The 20,241-nt window shown below is 35.4% G+C and overlaps 1 protein-coding gene across 11 annotated transcripts in view; it reads right to left on the bottom strand.

Moving 5' to 3' along the window:
• RAPGEF2 (Rap guanine nucleotide exchange factor 2) overlaps window positions 1-20,241 on the bottom strand; it is a 127,350-nt gene that overhangs the window by 10,046 nt on the left and 97,063 nt on the right. For 5 of the 11 annotated variants that reach the window (XM_026847602.1, XM_026847605.1, XM_026847607.1 and 2 more), the window contains 13 exons: window positions 17,232-17,339; window positions 16,940-17,143; window positions 16,515-16,623; window positions 14,020-14,266; window positions 12,853-12,864; window positions 9,879-10,036; window positions 6,445-6,685; window positions 5,812-6,195; window positions 4,106-4,317; window positions 3,896-4,019; window positions 3,249-3,272; window positions 1,971-2,194; window positions 962-1,147 (listed from right to left, as the gene is read on the bottom strand). In XM_026847602.1, coding sequence (XP_026703403.1) covers window positions 962-1,147; window positions 1,971-2,194; window positions 3,249-3,272; window positions 3,896-4,019; window positions 4,106-4,317; window positions 5,812-6,195; window positions 6,445-6,685; window positions 9,879-10,036; window positions 12,853-12,864; window positions 14,020-14,266; window positions 16,515-16,623; window positions 16,940-17,143; window positions 17,232-17,339 — 2,233 coding nt within the window. The remainder of the gene's footprint in view (window positions 1-961; window positions 1,148-1,970; window positions 2,195-3,248; window positions 3,273-3,895; window positions 4,020-4,105; window positions 4,318-5,811; window positions 6,196-6,444; window positions 6,686-9,878; window positions 10,037-12,852; window positions 12,865-14,019; window positions 14,267-16,514; window positions 16,624-16,939; window positions 17,144-17,231; window positions 17,340-20,241) is intronic. The other 6 variants (XM_026847601.1, XM_026847610.1, XM_026847611.1 and 3 more) reach the window with 3 other exon arrangements.

Genomic DNA, 20,241 nt, shown 5'->3' with positions numbered 1-20,241 from the left:
CAGAATTTATCTTTGATCTGTTGGATCACAATGCTGCTATCAGTAATTCACAGCTGCTTCATCAACATAACCTAGTCAGTCTTCAGAAACTTTCCTACCACGAGCAAAAATGCAGTCTACGGCACTTCAAAGTCCTTTAAAGATTAAAATTTAATGGTAAAATCAACAAGAACTAGATTAATATGGATTTTTTTTCTTGCTAATTTTGTTGCTTCTATTCTGCTAACAGTCTAAGCAGTGCACAAGTAAAACTAATACAAAGTGAAATCAGAATTAAGCTCTTGTGAAATTACCATCATGCAATAGAAAGGGTCAATTATGTGACATAAGATTACTAGGAATATTACTGTACTTGAAGTGAGATGTAAGAAGTTCTTTAATAATGCATATATGTTACTTACACCTCTTGTGATACAGATTTGGAAATTCCTATAGTCCAGTATCTTTCTGAGCGACATGCAGGCACCAATGACTGAACAACTACAGTAAAAAAGCACTAGGGAGCAGAAGCCAAAGGGACAATTCTCAACAGGAAACTTCAGGCCTACCTTTCTAACAGGACTACCAGTTTGAGCAAGTCTGAATTTCACATTAAATGTTCAACTTTAAAAAAAAAAAACCTCCAAAACTTCTAAGGCATCTCAGATGCGTCACTCAAAAACTCCAATTCACTAATTCCTTCGGCAAAGTTAAGCCAAGATCACAGGACAGAGTAAGAAACGTTCATTGTTTCCAGCTGCTAGTAACAGGTAAATACTTATACTGATTGACAGGATGCTTTCCTAGATTTCTTTCTTTCCATTTCTAGAGAAGAGAATTATGCATACACACTGCATATGCATAACATGCATATAATACTACCAGAAATAACTGTCTGAATCTGATTGGATTAAAAACATCTCCCTTTCATAAGCAACCAAACTTTAGAAGATTAAACCGACTGCTTCATTGTTCCACTTACCAAATGGTGGGAGGTCTTTGACTGGCACTTTCTTGCGAGAGGGATAAAGAGATACAGCAGGGACCTGCAACGCTTGGTTTACTTTATGTTGCTGCTGCTGCTGCACTTTCTGTTGGATGCCTGCCCGGGGAGCCACTGGTGATGTTTCGGATTTTCCAGATCGCTTGTCTCCTGTATTCTTTGGCACTTTGCAAGAAGTGGGAGAAAGCACAGAATGACTACTAGCTAAAGATATTATGGGAGTTTTAATCTGAGCCATGCAAAGTCCTCGAATTAATAATTAAAAGGTACTCAAATACTTGTATAATTAATACAGTAGGATACCTTTAGAGAGAAAAGTTGAAGAGGAAAAGAGGGGGAGATTTAACCCCATTTAAAATATGTACATTATCAAAAAACATTTACACTCTTTCTCAAAATAAAACTCTCATAAATGACAATTGTTATAGTTATCAAAACCATGACCAAAGTTATACTGGGCTATCATAAGGACTACAACTGGTTTAGAATGGATACATAATTACTCCTTTTTGCTACCCCGAAGGACAGCATTCCCTCAAATCAAAATGAAACCAATCTCCAACATAAGGTCCCCCTCTGCTCCAGGTGTCTCTAAAACACCTAGACATAAGGAAATCCCTCTTTCCCTCTCAAGGCCAAGATATCCAGGATGACCAACCCCATTCACACCAATAGCCTGAGTACATCAAGCTATAGAGAAACTTTTGGTTCCTCCATACCCTTTGTACAGGCAAACCTAGAGAACCTTGTGCACTTTAGCGTGACATGATCTGAAAGCCTTATCTCCTCCATAAATGCTATGTCTCTATATACTGCTAAGCTGCAAGATGATTTCCTTAAGATTCACAGATATTCAGTATTTGGAAATAACTAGACAGATGATTTTCCATGTCATTGTCTAGTTACTGTTCCCAGTTACTTCCTTGGAGAAAAACCAGAGATATATTTAACGGTTTCCTTGAAATCCATAACAAAAGACAATGCTCACGTGTGTTGGTGGCTGGCTCACACTGCAGAGACAGTGTCTGGAGGCTCTCTTCATCCATCTCCAGATCCAAGTTTGAGAGATACTGCTTTACTTTCCGTGCCATCTGAGCATCTTCATACAATTTTTTAGCATTAAGGAAGGAGCTGCGACGGACACGCTTTTTATGACCCCCCGTTTGCGCAACATCCAGCACAGCTGCATTTGTACTGCCCTGGCTGAGGGACCTGGAGTGAAAGGGGGGCAGGAGCGGGAAGAAAGAGGGGAAAAGCATGCATTAGTCCTACACGGTATCCCTTCATACAAATGAAAAGTGCAAAAGATTGCATAAGTGTCAGTCTACAGTCAAAGCTTACATGCCTCATTCCAGTAAGTCAAACAGCTATAACAGATAGAAAGATGAGGGTCAAGAAATCTTTTTACTTTGTTACAGGCACTATTTTAATTACACAAATATTTTAACCTATTCTGCTCCAACTAGGCAATATCACTTCACACATCTAGAAAAGCATTCAAGCTAGCTCTCTCACATAAGCCAGCTACTGAGAAGACTGGAGCATTAGGAAAAGCTCATGCAGTAAGTCAATGCTGACAGAGACTACAGTTGAGGTTCAAATTTAAATACATATATGTAAGGCATAATACATAAAGCTAAATACTTTTTCAGCCGAACTCTATACAAAATGCACAGCTCAGTTTTACAGAACAGAACTTCCTTGTAACTTGCTAGGTTTAAGACAGCTTTTTGTTAAATAATATGATCAGCTAGCATGATGAAATAAATGTCATGCACATTGCAATGTATGTATGTCTATATGAAAGCTATGCGTTGTTCCTGAATTGTTAAGAGCAAAATTGATGGCTGAATTGCAATATGAAAGTAAGTTAGTTTAGCAGATACTCTAAAAGTTTTAACTTTTATATTTGATTATGATAATTGCTTATTAGGAATAAGAAAGTTAACAGCAATTTTCAGCTCTTGCAATCTTGCCATTTTATAATTTCTCTTTTACTGAGGGTCACTTCCTTTGACAATTTAAATTGGAGGCTGAGGAGCAGAACACCCCACTCCTATCAACAACCACTTATAAATAATTTACAATTTTTGTATTTTAACCTCAAAAGCAAAAGCACTCCTGGATTAAAATGTATTGTCAGTAAAAAGGGGTTAACAAAAGAAAAAAATATCAAAGCACCAGAAGATTAAAGATAGCAAGTAGAAAACAATGCAAATGGTAAGGGAAGAATGAAAGTCTGTGTGTGTTGTCTCCAACCACTTACCCCAAACTCCTCCATTTCTTCTTCCTGCAAGTGAGAGCCAGGAAGAGTAAAGCATGGGTTTAAGAAGAGACAGAGAAAGATCACAAGCTCAGAAAGAAAAAGACCAGACCAGGACAAGCAGTTCTGGAAGCCCACAAACATTAAAAAGAGCCTTGACTCAGGTGTACAGTCAGATATTACAAACTCTTGTACCTCAAATTAAAATAAAAGAGTATGCAATAAGCTGGTTTAACATGAAGCCAAAGAGCATTCACTCCACGTTTTCTAACACTACTATCTGACACCATTTCAGATTACATTCCCACTTCTACTAAATCAAAATAAGGCTGGCACACCTCAATGTTTCAAACAGTATAATATGTATGTGTTCAAGAAGTATCTCCCCCTCCCTCCCACTGATGGAATCTCATTTTTATGAAGTAACTGGCAGTTAAGGAGTAATGTAAAACATTTATATATATATATATATATTGATAAACACAAAATGTAATGATTTCTCCAGTGTTAGAACACCACATATTTTTTGTAAATTGTTAACAAACAAAAAAATTCATGCTGCTCCAATAGAACTAGGGGCACTTGAAAGGCACCTCTTGCTGACACCTAGCCTTCTCTCAGCTGGAAAAAGCTCTGCCTAACACACTTACCTTGTTCTAAACATTAAAGCAGGATCCATGTTCACAGATGCCATGCGACCAACATGGCGTATCTCCTTCGCAATCATTCTCAGCTTCTCAAAATTGACCAAGCCTTCCACTTTTGAATCATTTCCTGCAATCAACAATTAACAACATCAGTTACTAGGTAGCAAAGTTAGTTTTCTGTAGCTGGTAAAAGATGATGTACTTTTGGTTTACCTTCATGAAGGAATGTAAGGTCTTTTTTGATAACAGGAAACAGGGGGATAATGGGAGGCTGTAGGTTTTGGCTGTTAAGGACGTTACGATATTTTGCCATATTCCTAGATGGATCAAACAAGTCCTGTAGATCTTGAAACAGTTTTTCATACTTGCTTGGAAGCTTTTCCCAAGTAGTTCGGAGCCTTGCAACTGGTGCCAAATTCAGGCCACTGGAAACAAACAAACAAACAAAAAAGTGCAAAAAAGTTCAAGAATAATAGAAAAAACAAAATAATCCTAGAAAACACCATGTGAAATTTTGTATGAGAAACACCATATAGCCAACATGCACAGCACAACCATATCAATAAAGTAACAGAAAGCAAGAATTTCCTTTTGCCAGTGTGTATTATACAGAACAATTAAGATAATTTTTGTAAAAACCATAAAAACTGGAGGTATCTGCATGATGTAGCCATAAACAGATAAAAGTTACACTTGGATAACTAATTAAACCTTACAGACACTATGTACTTACTACTTTGGAACAGTGTCTGAATTTGGTAACAATATCATAATTTAGGAGTACCTCAGGATCACCAGTTATTTCCAGATTATCAGACTGGAGGAAAAACCCACTACATAATGTTTAGGTGATGACAACACAGTGACCCACCTTCTTGCTGCAATAATCCATTTGACTTTGTTGTGTCTAGATCAGACTGATATAACAGACTCTATATATCTGAGGTTATTCTGACGCTGTAGCTGGTACAGAACCCAGTTTTTTTCCCCTTAATGACATTGCCTGTCATGCTATTAGTTTCTACCTATGGGAAAGTCTGGTTATCTTTCCTTCCTTCAAGTTTTTGCTAGTAGGCAAACTGCTTTTATTTCTCATTGAGATCAGTTGAAAAATCTGAGCTAATTCTCAAGATTTATATGTCTCAGAGAAGCTGACAGATTATCAGTATGGATCCCTGACTTTGGAACTTGGCACATTTGACTGAATGGTCAATTCAACAGATTGAATGTGACAAGGGCTTTTGCCAGAGACAGGGATAAAATTGTCATTTTAATGCAACTTACTCAAGCTTTTTTAGAAAAGACAGTATTTGGGGATTTAAGGTTTCCTCTCCTCTTCTTCATTCCAAAACTAAGAAAGGTTTTCTCTATGAGATTTTTCAGTACTTTTAAAATTCTTATTAAAAGCTCTTTATTTATAGTTTATTATATGGCATCGTAATCTGCTATTGATTATTATCAGAGTTCCATCCAAGAAACTGCTGATACAAAGAAAAGCAAAGACAACATATCATGGCTCAATGAATTCAGGATACTGAGAACTAAGTATAAAATGATGAGCTCTCTTTGGGAACTTAACCCATTCATTTGTGACAACGTTATACTTTTTATTCATATAACTGCTATTTATTTAGATTTTTGTTTTCAGGTAGGAACCGTAGTTTCTCTCATGCCATGTTCACCAATGACTGTTGACTCCCTGTCTTGAGCAATAAGTACATAATAGTAGCATTCCAAATAGTATTTCAGCAAACATTTCAATTCCAAGTTCAATGCCAAGGGAAAATGCCATTTTTCTTGGATTGCCAAGTGTTGATGTTAGCAGTGTTAATTGGTTTACTTTGTTAAATACATTTTTTTTTTAGACTGACATAAGACTTTGCTTTTTACTTAGAAGTAAAATTATTAAGGGCCAATACCTAATGATGGCAAACATTGAGTTGAAGTTCTTGCATTCTCTGCAGTGTAGTGCTATCTTAATGAAATGCTTAATGATCTTCATCCTTTTCAGCTGGTTGGTTTCTCTTAGAATCTCAGAAGCCACCCAAAATGTTTCTTGATTTATCACCTCTTCAAACTTTTTCAGATTAATGCAACCTGTTTTTGATTTGAGTTTAAACAAGTCGTCTATGTATTCTGTGGGTTCAATATTACGGAATAGCTCAAAGTTTCTCATGGAGAGTTGGGTAGCCACCTCAACAGTACTGAGCTGCAGTAGGGAAATTTGACTTTCCCTTAGTAACTCTTGAGCGTCTTCATCTGAACAAAGAGTTTCTGTTTCCATGTTGTTCTTCAGGTAATATCTGTAAAAACAAAGTTCAGAAAGACACCTGATACAATATACTCAAATAATAGTGAAAGTTACAGTAATGATCTAGTTGGAATTTCAGAATAAATTGAATTTCACCAGGCCTACATATTAATTAGAATTTGCATAGGAGCAATTTCTTGTAAAGAAACAGAACATTAATAATTAAATAATGCTCTTATTAACAAGATTTTGACTTAATAAACTGGTATCATCAGCTTTAGCTCACAGTCTCTGACCTCACCTGCCACTCAGCTGTATCCTGTCAGCAAGCTTGGATAACTGATCTGGAAGCCTCCTTTGCTTGATTACACCCTCAGGTGTGACAGAGACTTCGCATAGTGAATATGCATCAGGGGTTGCAGTGAGAGCAAATTCCCTGATAGCCTGGATCACCACTTCTTTTGCTGTTGTGTCCTTACTGATCATGATGTAGCGACTTTGCTGATCTGCCTTGAAAACCCTCAGAACTTGATCTGGTAGGTCTGGAAGAAAAATTACATGCGCAGTACGCAATTTAATAAAGAAACAAAAATTAGTGGTATAAGAATAAGCAACAATATCAGTCAGATTGAGTCTAATTACTAGTGCTAAACATTTTTACTTCGGTATCATTGTTTCACCTCTACTTCATATAAAACAGCTGGGCTTTTGAGGGTTTTTTTTATTGATTTCGGTTTGGTTTTAGATGTTGTTCGTTGTGGTGGTGGTTTAATTTGTTTTAATGAAAGACTAGTTCTATTAGCAAGTTAGTTAAGCTATCAATAGGGCAAACCACAAAAATGTTGTTAACATTTCCAGAGTTTGGACAAATGAACTAACAAGCAGTCTGATTTTCAGAGTCCTGGTAAGTTCCATTTAAGTTTGAAAAAAAATTAAGGACACGCAACAACACTACCCTATACACTTGACACACTAAGAAATTTAAGCAAATTAGGTGATAGGAGTGTCAATCTTCCTAAGGATGTTTTTAAGAAAATAGACTTATTTACCTAAGTCTGACACTCAGCCCTAGTGTCACACATAACAGGAAGACATGTACATACAAGTAGCTAGGAAGATGCATGTATAATGGTCGGCATGCACATATACACAAATAAACTGCAGTAGCATTAATGCATCCAAGTATTAATTATCAAAAATACACTCTTGATACACTTAAATCATAATAGTGTATAAGTAACAGACTTATAGCTTGCTTTTATTTCTCTGTGCCAATGTTTTAGTAATTAAGAACTAAAGCAGCCAGAGATAGAAAAACACTTCACAAATACTCGAGTTCTGAATATATTATTGTTTCAAGTGCTGATGGCAGAAAACTTACACTAGACACCTACAAGGCAGCTGTTTTGAGGAAATCTGGAAAATGACCAGTCTAACTCCAAACATTATACATATTTCCGTATTGAAATCTAGACCCATTAATCAACTGAAGTTTGATTGTTATAATTTTATTTTTTAAAAAAGAGTTAAAATTTCTTAACAAAAGGTATTTTTAACTGACAAGTACTTTCAATTTAATATCTTCCCTCTGTTACAAATAACCTTTTTTAGTTTTGTGTGACATTACATCTGGTCATTATTCTTTCTTTAATGAATATGTTTTAAAAAAAATGTATTTTCTTTATTTTCTGTAGATCATAAAGGTCCTATGAACAAGCTAAAAAAATTATAGAAACCCTTCTGCATCTACAGCCAAAAAAATATCACTGTTAAAAAAATACTGAAAAAACAGCTGTGAGATGAAAACATTCATTTTGATACAACCACAATCTTTTCTGACAAGACCTGAATGTGCATGACATGCATTCAGGTTACTACAGGAAGATGTATTCGGCAACAGAAATCTCGAGACAAAGACACAAAAATTAACATCTTCCCACTGCCGCTGCATGTCTCCAAAATAATCATTTGGAAAGCATAAAGATAAATCTCTCTGATATGAGTTGATTTACATGCCACAAAGGCTGTTCAGGCTTAAATACATTAGTTTACAGATTTCATGCAACCAAACCCAGAACTTTTAAGTTCACAGTAGTATTTCTGCAGCTTGAAAAGCACTAGTACCAAAACACATTACAACGGACTACATCATCAGTTACACATAACAAGCCAGTACAGCCGTAAGTACTTGAGTCAAATGTACAAATAACTTATAACTAGCAAGCCAATTTTGCCTTTTATCGTAAACTCTATAACGACCTGTTTTCCTTCAGTAATTAGTTGAAGAAGGATACAGAGCAGTGCCTGAAATAACGTCTACATTTTTTTGACATTTGAGGATGGCAGATGTGAAAGACGTTATTGAAAACCAGACTATTCTCTAGATCTTGTTGCCTCTTGCTGTTACTTGATCAAATAAATGCTACGAAGATGAGAAACTACTGTAAACAATACCAAGGTGGGAACTAACTTGCTTAACAGTCCCAAGAAACAAGTGTTTTGTGCAAGGAGAAAATAACCTGCTCTGCTGGATCACATAAGTCAAGATGAAGAAATGCAGAGAACAGCAAATAGAAAAGTACCATCTTTGCAATGTATTTTACCATCCAATTTCTCAGGCTGCATACCTATCAGAGCTGGTAGCAAAAGCACTACACAGAATACAGCCAAGTCTGCCAGCAACTGAAATGATTCTAGCAGCAGTAGCAAGTAATTCAGATAATACTTTTTAAATAAAACAGCACTTGAAGTGTAATCACCCCCCTTCACTCCTTTTCAAAAAAGGAAACTGGAGTGGCAGGCTGAAGAATGCAATGCTATATGATAGGAATCTAGCAGCTCATCATTAGTATATTATTTTGACTACCAATCAAATAGCAAAAGCAGCACAAGAGAATAGAAATCAAAGTACTATTGAACATTTAAAAATAAACCTTAAAAAATATATATGAAAATGTGTGAGCAAATCAGAAGAGAAACAAAACTGATTCCTTGCGGATTTCAAGCTGTTCTCATTTTCTCCTCTAAGACTACCCTTCCAAAGCAGCAAGTTGTTTTATTTTCTATCCCAAGGGATATTCCCCAAGGCCTCAAAAGGATGAGTATTCTACCACTTTTCTCTTTCTTCTCCATTGCATTCAATTTCTTGCAAGCTGCCTCCATCTCCATCTTTAATTTAGCCCAAGATAATAAAAGAAATTAAAATTGAAGGCTTTACATTTTTTCCAAGTCTTAAAGTATATAGATATATAATTCAACTGTTCTATCTACAATGCAACCACCCCTAAAGCCCTTAAGATATATGTTTTTTTAAATTTCAGTCCCCCTCCTTTCAACACAGGGGAAAATTATACCTGCTAGTTACTTTAAAAATATTCAGTGTGTGGACATTTGGGCAAATTTTAAGTAAAGAAATAAAAACTTTTTTTTTTTTATATGAGAAAGCACAAATTACTTTATAGAAAATGTTTTAAGATAATGGAAAAGCTGCTATAATGCTGAAGAAATGGCATGACATCATTATTGTATACAACACACTTGAAAAAATAGGCATCTAATACATTCAGATAAAGTATTATTGGAGCAAAGGTAATAAAATCTAATGCATTAATATGTGCCAGCATACAGTTAATAAAAAAACTCACATGTATCTTCAGATTCTGGAAGACCAGAACAGAAAAAGGAGATCAGTGAAAGGAGGTAAGGTCAAGAACAACAAAAAAGGATCCTTCTTACCTGGAGTAGTATTGAAGTCTAAGATGCGGTGATGAGACTGCAGTAGATCGGGATTACTGGATGACAGAGTTCCGCTGACAGGTAAAGCAGGAGGAATGTGCTTCGTTTGCCTCAGTCCCACAATGCTGTCATCCTGAGACTGGCCAATTCCAATGTCACTGTGTCCAGAAAGAAATAAAATCAGGACTTACAAACATTTGGAGCTTGGGCTATACTAGAGGGATACAGGGATATCTATATCACTACATTTTCACACTTTCAATTGTTAGTACATTAATCACTATTTAGAAGTTAAAATCCTCCAGACAACAGTCTTTGCTGTCTAGCTTTGTCAACAGCACCCGGACGTCCACTCAAAGGGATCTGATCTGTCAGCTGTCACTGTCAGAAGATCCTTATGTTCACTACTAAGCTTTTAGTTGCTGCTAGGCTCATTATTTTATGACAATTTCTTCCAACAGCCAAGATGTTTATTCAAAAGGCAGTACATACCTCATCATTCTTGAACTACCCCATCACCTGAACTTTGCCTAAGACTGCTGTCCCCTCAGTGCTCTTTTATAAGACCTGAATTTCACAGATTTTTCACCCCATCACAGATAGGATCTGCAACTGTACTTCAGGACATATTGTAGCCATACTATCTAAGATCTTTCAACAGACAGATAAGAGAGGATCTTTGCGATCATCAATTTTCTTACCCTGTATCACCTTTTCCGAGTTTCTCTTCACTGAGTGTGACTGAAGTGATGCCAGCTAACTTGAAAGGCTAAGGTAAGCACCTGCACTTGGGTGCTATCATTATCCCCCTCAAAGTGCCCAACAGCTGTAAATAAAGTATTCTGTGATAAGGGTGAAGGATTTTGTCTATTGAACTGTGAAAGACAGGGTCCCAAAGAAACTCAGTACTGCTAGATGGATCAGAGATAGAGCTATGATCATATTATTGTAGACACTAATTTGCTTATTGCTTTTGAGTTCATAATCAGCAAGTGAAGTAAACAACTGCTACAGGAGAGAGTTGGAGCTAGCCATTGAATTTTTCTATAAATATATAGATGCAAATCCTTAATAAAATAATCTAAGGGTGTAAAATGTTGAATAGCAGCTATTATAGAAAATGAAAATAATTTAAAATGTACTTACTATAGGCAAAGCCTTTTTAAAAGCCAAGCACATCTAAATCTGTATTTACACATGTAAATAAAAGCATAAACCAGAACTTTGACTTCATTGCAAACTCTAAAAAGTCAAGCTACTAAATGAAATGATGCAACACAAATGACCATTTGTACACTAGGTTTTGGGCACTTGAGCTTTTGTCTAGTGTTCCATCCATCCTCAGAAATCCTAAACAGAAACAACTAAGGCCCTGATAATTATCCCTGTTGAGCTGTTACGGCACAAGCATCCTTTTGTGCATAACCAGTGAATTACTTTACCCAGTACACTCTTGTACCACTTCTTTAAGTGCTATGAATTGAACAGTACTCTGGGAAGCCAGGACAGTATCTCTGGGCATTTAAGACACAACTTTAATTATATGGACACAGCAACTGCTTTTTAGAAGGCAATGCAACTCAAAAAAGGTTGGACCAGTATCTCTGTATGATGGTTTTGAGTTATCTCATTTTGTTTTTAAGAAACAGGATAACTCCGTATTACCAATATATTTTACGGTGTAAACCCCAAGGCATGAGAGTGACAGGAACACTCAAGTCCATTGACAAAAAAGTTCTTGGATTTTCTCTCAATCAGAAGTTAAGCTGAATCTGAACATCTGTATTTTTGTACTTCCACATAAAGCATAAAATACCGTGACAAGCATTGGTGATCAACTCAGTGCATAGCACTTTTATGCAGAGCTACAAGCAAGTCTTTCACTATAACTAAAAGCATTCCCAACAATCAGCGTTGTGTCTTTCAAGTAGGAACCACTCTACATACACACAAAATGCCAAATAAACAAAAAACCCCAGAGCCCCTAAAATCTCAAAATGCTTTCTGGTGCTTCTAAACAACTATACAGTATACAAAAATGTGCCAACACCAGTATTTTCTCTAAATTCAAATCAAATGAAGACAATATGACCCTCCTCATATTAATAGTCTCACTTGCATTATATATTACTTTTGCAGCTTGTCAGTTTTATATAATCTTATACCCATCAGGGGGAAAAGGGAGTTGCTTCTTTTTCGGGGGTGCTGCAGAACTTTGCTAGAGAAGGAGGTGGGGGATTCTGTTTAATCCTTATCTGGAGCAGCTGAGCCTACAGACTACAAAGCCATTCTGATTAGAAGAGTAAAAAAAGCAAAGAGCTCAAGCAGAGGCTGTAGCCAGAAGCACAGTTCAATAGATACCCTATAGCTGGTGAAGAGAAGGCAAGGGAAATGGTTCTGTTTGCTCAGTTCAGGAAGTTACTTGACATTATTGGACTAAAAAGCAAGACCAAAGGAAGGCATAATCTCTTGCTCTGATTTGTCTTTGATTCTGATTTAATGTCTCACGAAGCAGACAGGCTTCCTTGAAGAGAGACCTCATTCTAGTTTATAGATTGGTTTACCTGGACATATTCTGGAGGCAATGGAGACTTCTGCAATATTCACAGTCAAAAGAGGTGGACAGTTTCACCTCATAAGCTGACTCATTAAGTCTTTAAATATCTACTTGAACGAGTAAATCAGCTTTTTCATCCCTCTTGATTTTTGGTATTTAAAAATACATGAGATAGGTAAAGTCCCTTAATATATGCAATATCATTAATTATTAGGAAGAATGAGATTAAAGTTTCTTAAAAAAAAAAGAGCACATACAGGAAAGTCTACAGCTACACATCTCTATGCAGAAACCATGCAGACAGAAACAACTGAATGTCAACAGGCTTTGCAGAAAAGTTGCTATATATAACACATGAAGCAAAACTAGCAAAAGGAAGAGAAAATAGGTCAAGTGTACTATTTTTCTGAGTCTTACCCAAATAAGTCCCTGCACATAAAAGTGCAAAAATGAAAGGAATCAAAGGAAAAAAGAAAATTAAGAAGAAAATTTTATGCAAAAGTTGTGAACAATGGTGAAAAATGTGAAAATTCACGCTTAATAGTATGCATGCCTCATCAGAAGAACAAACATACAAGACCAGTGAAGTAAAAGAAAACATTCTAAAGACAAACAACATAAAAAGAGTATTTACAGATTCTCCTCTAGTGAAGTGTGTATCTATGTCAATTTAAGAAATATCCATTATCAGAATACTGGATTACATTTGTATTCATTTAGCCTTTACATTACTAACATTCTATTTATGATGTTTCAGAACAGTATTCATTTAGTAGAGAATACCTAACATTAGGTTAGGCATTTTTTTTAAAAGTGTTATCAGAAAAAATCCTAAATTTTCAGCACAAGTGTCTTTTTCATTAATTTACATAGAATAGATTTCTTCCTCAGTGGGACACAGAAAAGAAAAATGCAAGAGAAAACACTGATTACATATCAACTACCATTCTACAATTAATTTTTCTCCATCGATGCCATCTGTCTTGGCCAAGGACCAGATTCCCATAAAATCATATCAATCTCATCCTTCTCTTGTTCCTAACAATCCTCATCACAATTCTATTTCTAAAATGTGTTCATAGAATAAAAGATATCAGATACCGTATTTAGCTTTCATTAAAAAAATATTCAATTCTCTCAAAGAACCCAAGTTAGAATTTCAACCTCAGTCTCCCTTATTGCAGTACACAGGAATTCTTCTAGACCACTGGTATGTGGATGAATTTAAATTATTGCTCCTATCAATCACTTGCAAGCAAACCTGCTTGCAGAGTTTTCTGAAATTAACTGCCTGGGACCCTTCCAGTTAACAGTCCTCTTAAAAGAAAAAATGACGTGCAAAAGTATTTGTGCCATCATTTTATCTCTAAGAAGTAAAATATGTCCATATTGATGTCAGGAACTGCATTGTCAGTAGTCTATGATCATTCAAATATTCAGCCTAGTATTTTCTACTATATTTTTCAGATATAAGCATAGTTTGCATTAATAAATAAAAAAGGGATCATGACAAATTATAAGTAACATGAGAAATTATAAAAAATTAACATAAAGCCAATATTTAAGAGGAAATTAAAAACTCACTTGTATGGTTTCTGAGGCAGAATACTGATTCGAGTCTTGTCAAGTATCTTCTTTAATTTATTTCTTCCTCCAACTGTGTTGGCTTTACTTTTCTTATTTACTTTTTCCAATCCTATTACCTGCTCCACATCGACAGCAAGGTCTGGGATGGAATAACGACTTGCCTTTTTAATGTCACCAATTTTAGGCAGGTGGGGAGCACCATTTCTTTTTTCCTCTGACAACCGTGTTAAAAGCTCTTTAAAAACTGCACAAGACAGGGAAGGGGTGGACAGAAAAAGGACAAAAATGTGAAAGAAAACTTTGTACACCAGACCAGTTCAATATTAAACAGTACAAAAACCTGATTAGGTTATTCTGTCAATTCAAGTAATAAAGGAATTTAGTTATAAGATAAAAAAAAAATATTTAAAAGGACATTCATTTTATGTAGTATGAATCAGAAAAAGAGTAAATTGGCACATCTCAGAACATAAATACACTAGATGACCACACGGTCGCATGGATGGTGTCAACAGAAAGACCTTGACTTTTTGACCTAAGGACACAGGCTTCTGCAGAATAGTAGCACACATAAAAAGAGCATACTAGACAAAAACAAGATAGGAAAACTAAGAACTGAGAAGGAAGGTTTTAAACAGATAGCCAGCAACAAAAGCACTCAGATGGACAAGAAATTATTAGCAACAGGATGAAAAAAATCAGAATTCAGAGGGAAAACTGCAACAAAATCATCAGGAAAATATAACAAAGTGTGAGACTACTGAGACACCTTGGATGTGTGACAGGGCTGTTGTGTCCATCTGCCTGATATACAAAAAAACCTCTCAGACTCCCTCAGCTCCCTAGTAAAGAGACATGTCTAAGGCGAAATACCTAATGAATTTGGGAATTAGTTCTACTGCAACTTTTACCTTCACAATTTTTTTTATATATTTAAATAAATCAAATAAAACTGATCCAAACATTAAGTCACATATTCTGAGTGTGAGAGGAACGTATCCATGTATAAATTGAAAAATCATCTGATGAGTTGATTTGTAATCATAAATGAAACTGATAATTAAACCCAAAGAATTATAGAAAAAGTGGGCACAAGGGCAGCCAACTAAGGATGAGTATTAGGAGCTAGGTTTTACTATTATGTATTAATTTTGTCCTTAACATTCGTCCTTTTCTCCAGAGATACACAAATCACCAAGAGACTTCAAAAGCTTCAAAGAAGAGACACAAAAAAAAAAAAAAAAAAAAAAAAAAAAAAAAAAAAAGCAGAGGAGAGTAATCCAAGCCCATAAGTGCACTGTCAAATAGGAGCTAGGAGCTGGAGAGAGAAATCAGATAGAGGTAAGAAGATGCTGTTAAAAAAAAGAAACACCTCTCCTTTTGGGATTTGTTGATAAGGAATACTGCATGCAATACAAAGAAGGTAACTGAGACTCTACTGTGATGTGACTTCAGTGTTTGCAGTAGAGCAAGAAGATTAAAAACTTAGAAAAACACAACTTCTGAAGAAAATCAGGTTTAATCTTAAACATACTGAAGCAACGCATCAGATCCCAAAACCAGTGTGTAAAGGATGATTACACAGAACTTACACGTAAACAAGCACAAACTGCTAAACAAGCATACACAGATATACTAAGAATTGCCTCAATTATCAGAAACAATTGAAATATTAGAATCTCTAGGTCAAAGCAAAAAAAAATCCCCAGGAAATAGATTTGACAAATTACTTTTGGAGATAACCTGAGCATATGTAATCATTAGTTAGTGCAGTAACATCCTGTGGTAATATTCTACCCTACTTATTTGTGATGAAGAACCTGATCCTGAAAGAGGTACTTGGGGAACACATCACTAAATTATATAAATAATCCAAGTATCCAGTGAAAAAAAAAAAAAAAAAAAAAAAAAAAAATCAAAGAAAACCCACAAGCTATTAATTACTTATGATGCTAACTATGGTCCTGAGCTGCCTAAAGACTCCTTCATGACTGCTTTAGTACTTGTTAGAGGAAGAAATTAAGAGAATAGATTTGGAAGGCAGCGAGATTGTTTTCACCTAGCTGTCAAGAAAGTTTTTATTAACTTTGTTGCGCTCACTGTAGGCACTGACTGAAAAACTATGAGCAAATTCAGCAGACAAATAGGATCACTAATCAACTGAAATTCCAAGAGACACACCTTTCTTGAGAAAGGACCAAACGTTACATGTACAAACATGTCTTATAAATTTGAACTAAATGGCTGCAATAGTTCCTCTTAATCCAGAAACATACACTTGAGAGAGAGAAGTCACTTCATATAAAACCCTATTCATAAATTTTTCTCTGCAATTATCAACTAAGGTATTTTAGGACATGCAAGCTTCCTTTTTCTCTTCTCCCCAGTACAAAAGTGTTTCAAACAAAACTATTTTAAACTATTAAAAAAAATGTTTAGAACACCATCTAAATTAGAACAGAAATTAAAACAAAAAGTACACACAAACTTACCAAATAAATTGGTTTTCACAGTGATAGACAGATGAGTGTTATTTCTAAGGATTTCCATGGCTTTTGACAGCTGAATGTTTTCAAAGTTTTGCCCGTTCACTTCCAGTATCTAAAAATACCAACAGGTAGTATTATTGTTGAAAAGAGAAAAGAGAAAAGAGAAAAGTGAAAAGAGAAAAGAGAAAAGAGAAAAGAGAAAAGAGAAAAGAGAAAAGAGAAAAGAGAAAAGAGAAAAAAGAGAAAAGAGAAAAGAAAAAAGAGAAAAAGAAAGAAAAAAGAGAAAAAGAAAGAAAAAAGAGAAAAAGAAAGAAAAAAGAGAAAAAGAAAGAAAAAAGAGAAAAAGAAAAAGAAAAAAAAAAGAAAAGGAAAAAGAAAAAGAAAAAAAGAAAAAGAAGGGGAAAAAAGGACTTCTTAAAATTACATACCTGGTCTCCACGTTTCAAGCCTGCTTCTGTAGCTTTGCTACCAAAATCTACACTGTCAACAAAGATTCCAAATCCTTTTTCTGACCCTCCCAGCAAGATAAAAGGCAAAGGGGCTTCTCGCGATGGCTTCGTTAAGGTTATCAATCTTCGTTTAGCTTTAGCAGCACAAGCAATATTTAACAGCCTCAAATGTCCACCCATTTTCTACAAGAAAAGCATAATGAGTTATATGTATCAACAGCCTGGCCACTCCCTGCCATCCCAAATTGTCATTAAAAACTCTCACTCTTACCTCCCTCTCCAAATTGTTCTCAAATTCTTCCAGAAATCGAGTCATAGCAGGATCTCCTTCAAAATCATTGAAGTGATTGTTCACCCACAACAATACTACCCGTGTAACCTGAAAATTAATCAATAATATAAATATTTTCCAGGAATACCCAGAACAGCACTAGTCCTAAATCCTTTAAAAATACCGCTCCTTAAATTCCCTGTAAATTTCCATTGGAATCCTAAATATTATACATATACACCCAAATCACACTTTATTAATATGCAATAATTTACCAGGAGGATAGAAAGAATTAAGTAATTGCTTTCACTTATATAAGCATCGCAAAGAATACTATGAGTTAGAAAAGTAACTCTGGCTGTATCAAATTTGATTGAGTAGGGAACAGAGCACACAGGTACAAGGCAACAAGTTAGACCCATTTCTGACTTAAAACAACAATTTCCTGCTCGTGTACATTTCCAAATCTGCATAATTCTTCAAGCACATGATCATAAGGATTCTGATACTGCTTTATATTGCTTCTTGAATCTCATAAATCTTCAGATAAACCACCATTAACTGCATTAGGCATTTACCTGTGTAAAAGAGCTACTGTATGTTTAGAGAGGCAGGAAAAAGGAGCTATTGTGAGAAGCAGGAAAGAGGTTTTAACAGTAAATACTTGCAATTCTTTTTCTCAGAGTCAACCTTTCAGTTTACTACTCCTCTTTTCTCTCCACCCTTACCCAGCTCAAGCAACATATGACTATCAAAGTTCAGAAGGATCTTACAGTTTCTTAGGAAAAAACCCTAAAGAAATACTATCAATTAATATTATTGAAGGTAAAGCCACAAAGAGGTATATTTTTTAAAATTATATGCTTCCACTAAAAAATTTTATCTTACTATGCGATTTGGTCTAGAACATCAGCAGCACTCGTCCTAACAAAACAGTTTTGATGTTTTGAATTAATATTGATTCACACTATTTTTAAAAAGTTTCTGAATCCAAAATAGTTGTGCCACTCAAAGTTATCTCTAAAAATACAGCCGCATTTCTTCTGTTATGCTGCGAATGTAAGTTAGCAAGGGAAAATCTCTGAATATTTCAAAAACTAGAACTTAGGAAGAAAATCTCTTACAAATTTTAATCAGCTAAAGCTAACCCTGTCCTTTGCATCTGCACAAAATCTAAACCTCTGCAGCCTCTTACACTAAAGGTCTGACACCAGCCATCCAAAACCAAACCCTGCCACCCTTATATACAGTTTCCAAGTAGTTTGCCTTCTAACACAGAAGAGCAAGCGAATTCAGAAGAATTGCTGATATTAATGACCAAACTAAACAAGTACTTCAAAACTCCTCCAGAGTTCAGATTTCTAACAGGAGGCAACGGAACAGCAGTATGTGCTGCAGATCCCAGCCACAGTGAAAGCATTTCTGACATATTTGAGATTGTTCCACCTTTGACATTGAAGATGAACTTCCTTTCTGTTAAACATCTGTGGTGTTTTTCATTAACGTGGATGACATTGGAAGATCCAGACAATGACTAGTTAAATTTAGACTAATTGCAGATTTTTAAAATTGGCTGAGAAATTGCAAGCCATAACACATAATATATTTTTCAGTCACTGCAGTGATAGCTTCAATATCAATGTTGCTTTCAAATTTGGGACTTAATGTATGCCCAAACGACACTGCACTGGGAAGGGTTGAATGGTGACTTCCAGAGGAATGCCATTACTTGTGTCATAATCAGGAACAACATTACAAAGTGGTAAAAGCTGTAAAGTCAAGTATCCTGCTGTTGGGTAAAATCATCAGTAAGGTTGGATCTCACATGTCCCAGTCTGATTGCTACTGAGTACTGATCATCATCACAAAGTTTTATGCACCCCTTTCCTTTGACTCCCTGACTATCAGCCCCAAATACAAACCAGCCAACATCTTCCAGATTCATTGTTCCCCACTTGCATATATCCCTTTGTCACAATCTGTTCTCTGACTCCTGCCTTTCTGTCAGTGCTACTGGATGTCAGAAAGGGTTGGTTATTGAGACAGCAGAACAAAGACCTCTGTTTTCAGACCTGATACTGGCAACTGTGCTGGTTCATGCTTTTAACAAGGGCTGAGGGGATTATCCACTGGAGGACAAGAAAAATAAGTTCAAAGATGAACTCCAGTATTATAGCTCTGAAGCTGTGACAAGCACATGCTAAACAATATTAGCTGCTAAGCCTGTCCTCTCTGGCAAATCTAAGATCCTTTCTCCAAGGCACAGATATACTACCATTTCCAGAAGAAATATCCAGATCTAAATAGAAGTTGAAAACCAAATTTCTCTTTAAACTTATTGATAATGATTCCCTGTGTTTCAAATTAGCAAAAAAACATCTGAAAAATTGTATTAGTTTTTTTACATATGAGAAAGTTGTATGTAAGTGAAAATAAAGTGTTACAGTGTGAAGCACAGTATAGCCTCAATAGACAGTGTGCCAAAACTGCATATACAGGGCCGTATTCTTCCATCATGGCACTTTTTAGGGAAGAGGATGTTTGATTGCTTTCTTCTGTTTGGGTTGTGGGTTTTTTTAATACTGTGTAAGCCTCAACAGATTCCTAACAATGGCTATACTTTCTAGTCTCTTCATATAAAAATAAAGTATCAAAAAATATTTACCAAGTTGTGTTAACTAGTATTATGCATGGAATACACAGAACTTAGTTATATGCTCAAATTTTGAGACACAATTCTATTGAATTATAATAACTAAAAATACTGATTATTAGAAAAGCAGCTTTCCCTATACTTGTAAGCAACTAAGTTATGTTGTGAAAACACAGCAAGGTAAAACATGCCTAATTTACCTTGCCTAAACACAATAATACTTAAATAAAATACAATAAAATAAGGACAAATATTTTCTTAGTTTTATCCATATATTCTACCATTAAAATATGTTACTAGTTATCTGTGTCTTAGTTTAGTAATTCTCTCTAAAACATATTTTTTTCTTAATAGCTT

The sequence above is a fragment of the Athene cunicularia genome (assembly GCF_003259725.1).
Source record: "Athene cunicularia isolate RWA chromosome 4 unlocalized genomic scaffold, athCun1 chr4_part2, whole genome shotgun sequence".
Lineage (NCBI taxonomy): Eukaryota > Metazoa > Chordata > Aves > Strigiformes > Strigidae > Athene > Athene cunicularia.
The sequence above is the reverse complement of the archived record's forward strand: the minus strand, read 5'-3'. Positions and strand labels throughout refer to the sequence as shown.